The 8,090-nt window shown below is 38.4% G+C and overlaps 2 protein-coding genes and 1 long non-coding RNA gene across 3 annotated transcripts; 1 reads left to right on the top strand and 2 right to left on the bottom strand.

Annotated features, from left to right (window-relative positions):
- Positions 1–210: 210 nt before the first annotated feature.
- On the top strand, positions 211–2,727 carry LOC135947735 (uncharacterized). Its single transcript, XM_065496664.1, has 5 exons — positions 211–308; positions 375–553; positions 607–1,146; positions 1,583–1,929; positions 2,375–2,727. The coding sequence occupies exons 1-5, from the start codon at positions 239–241 to the stop codon at positions 2,649–2,651; spliced, it is 1,413 nt and encodes a 470-aa protein (XP_065352736.1). The 5' UTR covers positions 211–238; the 3' UTR covers positions 2,652–2,727.
- Positions 2,728–2,946: 219 nt separating this feature from the next.
- On the bottom strand, positions 2,947–3,792 carry LOC135942948 (uncharacterized). The gene is made up of 3 exons (XM_065489308.1): positions 3,574–3,792; positions 3,308–3,509; positions 2,947–2,967 (listed from the first exon to the last, which is right to left on the bottom strand). The coding sequence occupies exons 1-3, from the start codon at positions 3,765–3,767 to the stop codon at positions 2,947–2,949; spliced, it is 417 nt and encodes a 138-aa protein (XP_065345380.1). The 5' UTR covers positions 3,768–3,792.
- A 209-nt stretch (positions 3,793–4,001) lies between these two features.
- LOC135934131 (uncharacterized) lies at positions 4,002–7,500 on the bottom strand. The gene is made up of 3 exons (XR_010574072.1): positions 7,046–7,500; positions 6,212–6,291; positions 4,002–4,768 (listed from the first exon to the last, which is right to left on the bottom strand). It is a non-coding gene; the product is annotated as an uncharacterized LOC135934131 (long non-coding RNA).
- Between the last annotated feature and the right edge of the window lie 590 nt (positions 7,501–8,090).

The raw sequence follows: 8,090 nt of genomic DNA, 5'->3' as shown, positions 1-8,090 counted from the left end.
CTTCTTTAAATGTCTAAAATATTTAACGAGCCAGAAAGAAATTCCCCACCGCAAGAATTTATGTTATGTTTGATAAGAATAAGATGATGAATTCATAAATATTCGAAAAGAACGCAAATAATTCAGCAATGCACAAATTTTTCAGAATACTTCTCAAGCGCTGGACGAACTGATTTCTATGCAGAGGAATAGAAAGCCATGATCCTTTCCGATTATTTTTCGTAGCTGCTGCGGAAAGATGTATATGGGTCCGGGAAACAATCTTTGCAGTTGCCTAAAAGAATACATCGAGTTTTTGGACCGAATGCGTAAGTAGGGAGTCTTTTTAAATTCATTCTCTCGCAATAATCGAGCTCGAATTTCCCGAATTTCAGCGCAAGCTCTGCGTGAGCGAGAATTGGAAGAGTTTCTCGGCCAATTGACTTCCCCTGACAGTTGCGATGCTGCCCACGTGAAACTGATTCTGTCCCTTTTGATTAGTAGCAAGACGAAGTCCTTCAGTTTCGACAGGATCAACAACTTGTATTCGTCAAATCCAAGCTTTGTGATAGAGGTAATTTTTTTATCTTTTTCCCTAATCCTGATAATTAATATATACAGTTTTAGGTTATAGAATTGGTTTTGGACAAGGCAAAAAAATTAAAAGCCATCAAGAAGGAAGGAGAAGACCGTCCAAATCCTCCGCTATTGCAGCCGGAGGTTCTGTACGAATTCCTCAAGTTGCGCAAGTTGAAAGAGCTGGAAATCTGCAGTTTCGGCTTCATCCTCTCTGAATTGATGGCGTTGTGCTGGGAAATGCCTTCCTTGCGCAAAATCTACGTGAGAATCGCTGCCCAGTCCTTGGAAAGCATGCAAACGCCTGAATTTCTGACCACATTCAAGAAAAGTTTCCGCCAACTGTCCGAGTTTCGGTTCACCTCGTTTTGGACCTGTGCCGAATTTGTAAAAGCCCTGACCTTCTGCTGCATCAAGAATCTGCCAAACCTGGAGGCCGCCGGACCCCCTGACGTCTTCCTGGATATGATCCAGGCTTGCCGCGATCAGAAGAAAAAATCGAGAATCCGCCACTTGGATTTCATCATTAGCAACCTGCGCGAATTGGAATCCGTATCTCTGAAAAAATTCCCACGAGTCAGATCTCTCTGTGTACGAGTTAATATTTTTTAAATTCATTTAAAGATCGTCTTTGACGAAGTTTCTGAGCCCACCAATCGATTCCTGAGGGTCGAATTAGGTAAAGTGGATGTTTTTTCCGACCAAAACGTGCCGCGCAACGTAAGAACTTTTTTCCCGCCAAAACAATATGAATGCGAGAACTGCGCATGCGTGAGAGCTAGTTTGAGCACTTGCAGAGAGGCCGCCAGTACGAATGAATTCTTTGTCACATCCAGCCAGCTCTGACGCATGCGCAGTTCTCACAAATACATTCATAATGTTTTGGCGGGAAAAATAGTTCGCACGTCACGCTGAACTTTTTGGTCGGAAAAACATCTACTTTACCTAATTCGACCCTCAGGAATCGATTGGTGTGCTCAAAAACTTCGTCAAATAAGCCTTTAAAATATATTTAAACATATTTCAGGTGAAATGGGCAAATGGATACGTGAGCCTACCAAACGGCGATGAGTCTAATTTGCCAATCCTGATGGGACTGAAAAAATTGAACAGCCTGAAATTCATCAACTTGGATTCGCACCTGATCCTTCGACTGTTCCTGATGGCTTGCGGCAAAAACCTGAAATCCCTGTCTTTGGCGCCAGAGAATGGTCAGGGTAGTGACATGGAATTGAAACTGGAAATGATCTACCAACTCTGTCCGAAACTGGAGTCGCTGTCCGTGCGGAGAGTTAAAAGCTTTACCTTCGACTCTCGTTGGTACAACAACCTGAAGTCCACCGTCAAGGAGCTCAAGTTGAGTCTGCGCCCAGGGTAGGATTTTAATTTAAATAATTAACGAATACACCAGTGTTCGAAGCCGCCAACAGATGGCGCCACCGTATACTTTAGATTTTAAGGCACTTCCGCTGCGATTTCAGACTCAATCTAGCTATTTTGCATTATTCAATTAATTTGCTTTCTTTTGACGTGCTAAAAACCAAAATCAGTCCAGCCAATCGCCGTAGAATCGTGAAAAACTATTTTTTGAAATAAAAAATATTTTCCAACGTTTCTACGGCGAATGGCTGAACCAATTTTGGTTATCAGCACGTCAAAAAAAGCATATCAAGTGAAGAATGCATAGTAGCAGGATTAAATCTGAAATCGCAGCGGAAAAGCCGTAAAATTAAATTTATCTCGAAAGTATACGGTGGCGCCATGTGTTGGCGTCTTCAAACAACTAGTGAATTCCTCTCTATTTATTTATTTTATTCAGGGCACTCAAGAGAGATCTACCCCTCTCAGACCTGATGCTGCAGCCACACCTGGAGACAGTTATGTTGAAGGGTTTCAAGGTCTCGATGACCGAGTTGGAGCTCACGAACAATCTGGTTCGAAACGGAAAAATCTTGTCCAAACTCAAATCGTTCCTTTTGGATGTATCTGCCGTTGAGCCTAAAAATGCTCCAATCCAGCATAGATTATTAAGACAGCATTTTGACGCAAATTTGCGTTCCTGGAGGCCTGAAGCCTCGATCGCTGTATACTTGTAATTTGTCAAAAACGAAGTGAAATGCTGATACGCTACGTACAATTTAAGGGAGTGAAATTGTAAAATTTCAAGATCAATTTTTTTTTGTGGAAGTTTAATGTTTTAGGGAAAATTAGTGTAAATAGTTAGAGCTAGAAATGTTTTGTGGGTTTATTTGATTGATTAAGCCAAGATGCTACAAACTAGCTTTTGAAATAAAAATATTTGACACAGCTAAATTGAAGATGTCGTATTTTTTAACAGGCCTTTATTTCATTTTTCTGCGGTAGGAACAACATTTGAAGGTATTTTTACGTTCAGACTCTTGCATCCTTTCTCTTGAACAAAATTAAAAATATTAAATTATAGGAATTAGGATTTAAAATAAAAAAGAAAATTAAATTACGTTGCTTACGAAGTTTTAAATTTATTGTGCTGCATTTTACAGACAAGGAGCTCAAAATAGCTGTTTGTATATTAATTTAAAACTCGACAAATCCAGTTTCCGTTCCCAAAAATCCATAGTTGCCATAACTATTTTTGTTTCGTGCACATATTAAATATCTTAAATAAAAGTTCTACTTTTAATCCTTTCTCCCAGGCTATCACTGCCCTTTTCAGCAGTTTTTAAAATTCCAGAGAGGCATGAGATTCCCTTAAACGAAGCACCGTATTTACGAATTTTTCGCCTTCTTTGATCTCATGCCATCTGGTATTTCTGTCCATTCTCAGAACAATCATCGAGATACGATTGAGTATCGACTCTTGTTCCACCAACTTTGCCGTCTTCGTCAACTCTTCCTTGGACACTTTCAAGTTGGTCAAAAACACAGTTTCCAGGTTGGGCGGCTCCAAGAGTTTCGAGAGGCCAACCTTATTGCTGTTAATTACAATTATTATAGAAAATATTCAACGCGTTTAATTAAAAAAACAAACAAACAAACCTTCCAACCACGCTGAATGTCAAGTACAAGGCACGGAGTTTGCAGTGCGGGTCGATGGTCCAAAGATTATGCCGGACAACCCACTCGACTAGGACTGAAAGGACCTCCAGGTTGGGCAGTTGTTGGCACAGTCCGATCATGTCGCAGTGGGCTAAACGGTAGCGAGCAATCCACACCCTCTGCAACGTCTTCATCCTGCTGAGTTCATTCCAAATTCCCCGCGGTCCCTACGAGAAAAATCACGTGGTAGACACGTGAAAAACTCGTGGTTTTTGCCACGAGTTCACGTGTCTTGAAACACGTGTCTACCACGAGATAGACACGTGTGAAGTCTCGTGTCAAATCACGTGATTTGGGAACGAGTCACGAGTTGACACGGGTTTGGAACGAGTTGAAACTACACTTTAATTTGCGTTTAATATATTTATTTGCAGCAAATTATAAACATTTTATGATATAATTACAAATATTCATACATATAGTGTCACATAAAATAATTTTTTTACTCCATTTAACTAGAACAAGGGCATCAAAGTTTAAAAACTTGAGCATAGTATAGTGGATTTTACGATAATAACATACAAATTCTATTAAAATTAGTTTCCAATTACTAGGTCTGCTCATTTAATTACTTATAGTAAATTGAACCGACTAAGCATCTGCTGCTCGAGCTCGTCGAAGGGCTCGGTTCGCGCTCGAGAGAGATTCTGACCTGGCTCTCGCGCTCTAACCTTGGCAAGGAGGGTGGTGTTTGTGGTTGAAACCACAACCACCACCCTCCCTGCAAGAGAGCCAGGTTGGAACCCCTTCTTGAGTGCGTACCGAGCTTTTCGACGAGCTCGAGCTAGCCTCGAGCAGCAGACGCATTCGGCACAAAGTGGGGGCTCAGCCAGGAACAGTGCAGTTTTTTAAACAAAGATTTGTAGTGCCCAGCCCAACCCTCTTGAAATATTAAATATGAACTTATGGTTATATTAGACTTTAATGGGGAAATATTCTAAATAATTTTCAAGTCTGTCGATGAACAAATTTTCTCACGTGGTTTTCTTGGTTATCTTCCTCTGCATGAGCTGATCCTTCTCAGCGGCTGGAACATTCATCAGCTCTTTCTGCTGCTTCCTCGCTGATCCTTCTTCTCCACCTCCTCCTTCTTCATCTGTTTCAACCTTTTTCATCCGGGAGGCCTGCACACTCTCTGAAATAGGAAAAAAATGAAAATCAGTTGACATTGCTGATGCTAAAGTGGATTGATTAAGGGCAACAATTGAACATTTTTGAATAGTTGGATGCAAGAAATAGTTGATACTGAACAAATCACCTTGCTCCAGTCAAAATATTTCAGATTTTCTCCAAAATATACAGTGCTTGACCACATTTGTTTGGCAGATTTCGATTCCTCTCGTCAAGATCTGTCCAGCAGTGGATGGCAATTTTTGGGATAAACTTTGTTTTGAAATAAAATCAGATTTCAAGTAGGGAGACAGTTTTACCGTAAGAAAAACGTGATAACTTTGCCAGCTTTTTTTCTCAAAAATTTACAATCTTTCTTAGGTCAGTTTAGGTTTCAAGTAATCCCAAGGGATGAGTTGATGCATTGGCAACAAGCATTATCCAGGACTTTTCAGCATCAATCCTCTTTTACAGTCCTGGTGGCGGTAAATTTGCGCATCGCTCAACAATTACCCAATTTTCACTGTTGAATTGATAATAATTCTTGCCCTTTTCTTGCAACAAGGAAATTCGCGTTTGGTTGTTGACATATGCGCGATTTTTTCCACTACCAAGTAGCTATGGATTAAGGAGGATTGATATTCTGCAAAATCCAGAAATAGCTTTGATGCCATTAATTTATGCATGCACTTATCCCTTAGGATTGATTCACAGGAAGCCAAAATTGACCAAAGTAGCGCTGTAAATTATTTAGATAAGTGGCTGCAAAGTTAGCATGCTTTTCAAATGCATGGTGAGGACCGTCTCCCTACTTGAAATCTAATATTACTTCAAAAATATGAGTTTCCCTAAGAGTTTTTATGCGCTGTTGGACAGATTTTTGAATTTGAAGAAAATTTGAAAATAAACTGAAGCAAATTACTTTTTTGAATATAAGGGAATGAAAGAACAAGTTATTAACTGCTTATTGCATACAACAATTCAAATAATTTTTAATTGTTGGCCTGTATCTATCCACACTATATAAACAATGAAAACTTCATACGAGAAGCGTTATTTCATTATGGTGCATGATCATGGTTCAATACTTCAATAGGCCAAACAAGTTGAAAATAAAATCTAATTTTCCTAATTTTTATCTCCTCAGTAGCATATGTCGATAATTAATGAACAGCGAACTCAGAACTTAATATAAATTAATAACGTTCTCTTTATAAAATTTGTGTGCGCCCTGAATCAGCCGGCGGCCACAAAACGTGTAGCAAACTAAAATTTAGCCTACGAGGAAAATTAAATAGGCCACTGCAATCAAATAGGTCAGAAAACTAGCTGGAAATTATACGCCAATTGAGATGCACCTACATTAATTAAAAGTGGCAAAATGTTGGCGTCGAGTTGAACTACTATAATATAGCATAATTTTCTTAACACTTTGTATTTTTTTTAAAATATAGTAAAGCAAACTTACTCTGAATGCCCATCAGCCTTGCTCTTTGGCAGCTCCACACTGGTTGCTAATCATCCGTCTCATCCTTTATTCCGTCTTGTCTGAAATCAAAATCAATTTTGAGAATTAGGAGCAACACACAATTAAACTCTATACAAAATAAACAATGATAGCATTTTATTGCTCTCTAAAAATGCGATTTTATAATTAAATGAAGTCTAGGCCTTTTTTAATTGAATGTTTTACGCTCAAGCACATGTGAAGTATGCATACACGTTATGTTTTTATTCATTTACGGCAGTGAAAATACTGCAAATTGTTAAAATGAGTAAAAATAAATTTAAAACAAATAATAATGTACATAAATGCATGGATAAGCAATATTTTCTGCCGGGTTACATATCTCGCCAGTTTTTATGAGAATCCCATAATAAAATTAGGGTTGTAACTTTGCGGCGAAGTGTCATTTTCCATTATGTATGCACAGTCGAGAAGAATTAAGCGTCAGTCAGAATTTACGACTCGATACATTAATGCTTGTTATGTATGTAGCACAATAAATACTAGACAGTAATATTGTCCGGCGAAAGGAAAAAAATGCGAATATTTAAATATGTATGCACATACTTAATTATTTAATGAATCAAATCTGTGCATGGAAAAATTAGTTTTCGCCGCCGAGTTACAGTTTTTACAACCCCAAATAATGTTATAATGGTATTCTCATAAGAACTGGTGAGATGCGTAACCCGGCAGAAACTGTAGCTTTTCCATGTGTATTAGTGATTGACATGCAAATTTTACGTATTTACGGATAGATTACAGAAAACTAAAATGATTTTAACACATACATACCTGGCGTCATTGAGCTCATCCATAACGTCGTACATACACCAGCCGCAGCAGTGAGAATTATCTTTGTAGATGATGAACGGTTGAGCAAAACAGTCGCGCGACACGTTACTTGCATACTGGTGCACTAAACACTCGGATAATTAGCTAATTGTGCCCTTAATTGTTCGTAAAAGCTGGACGTAAATGCGCGCGTGTGTGCCATGTCGTTGGATTCTCTTTTTGCCGTTGGCTTTGGCTGCGTACGCACTCTGTTTCCGATCCTGCCTGTGCCTGCATGTGCATGCTAACTCCCGCCCCCACTTTCGCTTTTTCTCTCTTGCCGTTGCCGCTTACGCTGCAAGCAGCAACACCAGCCGCTCCTGCCCCTCCTGTCCCTCCTTGCTCTTCCCAGCTGCGATCTTTCTTGCGCGCGAGGATGAAATTGAAAAGCTGGTGAAAAACCAACCGCGCGAAGCGCAAGCAGTGGGATGTGGGATTACCAGCGCCGTGCACCTAAAATGTATGCGAGCGAATTTTTTAATTCCGCAACCCTTATTATGTTCCACATCGCAAACAGCAAAAAAATTATTATAATTATTATCCCCCCGGATATGTGGCGGAAAATAATTTGCAAATTTTATCTTCAAAGAATTCATAGGAGCTAAAATTATAATCAAAATTAAACTTATTTTAGAATTCGTGATATTCAATGATTATTCCCTGCCGCAATATCAAAAGTAATAGAAAATGAAAAGCAAAAAGATTAAAATAAATAAATTAAATATAAATATGAAGAAAAAAAATTCAAATTTGTTTATTAATTTTAGAATCAGCTGTTTAATTGATTCAATTAAATAATTATTCCACATGATTTAAAATAAAAAAAACGAAAAAAACATTTTGGTGAATTATTCATAGCAAATACAAATTTAAAAATGAATCCCTAAATAAATTATGTATCTAAATTGTGAAAAATATGTTATACACATTACACCATATACTATGTAGGATCCCCACTTACTTTTTTGCATTTCTTTTTCTTTTTTAAAATTTTTTGAGAGCAAAT

The sequence above is a fragment of the Cloeon dipterum genome, chromosome 1 (assembly GCF_949628265.1).
Source record: "Cloeon dipterum chromosome 1, ieCloDipt1.1, whole genome shotgun sequence".
NCBI lineage: Eukaryota > Metazoa > Arthropoda > Insecta > Ephemeroptera > Baetidae > Cloeon > Cloeon dipterum.
Note: the sequence above shows the minus strand (reverse complement) of the source record. Positions and strands in the feature narration are given on the sequence as shown.

Coding starts and splice junctions, on each gene's coding strand:
- LOC135947735 (XM_065496664.1), top strand. CDS start 239: ATGTATATGGGTCCGGGAAACAATCTTTGCAGTTGCCTAAAAGAATAC. Junction 309..374: donor CGAGTTTTTGGACCGAATGC/GTAAGTAGGGAG, acceptor CCCGAATTTCAG/CGCAAGCTCTGCGTGAGCGA. Junction 1,930..2,374: donor AAGTTGAGTCTGCGCCCAGG/GTAGGATTTTAA, acceptor TATTTTATTCAG/GGCACTCAAGAGAGATCTAC.
- LOC135942948 (XM_065489308.1), bottom strand. CDS start 3,767: ATGAAGACGTTGCAGAGGGTGTGGATTGCTCGCTACCGTTTAGCCCAC. Junction 3,510..3,573: donor ACATTCAGCGTGGTTGGAAG/GTTTGTTTGTTT, acceptor TGTAATTAACAG/CAATAAGGTTGGCCTCTCGA. Junction 2,968..3,307: donor TCAAAGAAGGCGAAAAATTC/GTAAATACGGTG, acceptor ATTTTGTTCAAG/AGAAAGGATGCAAGAGTCTG.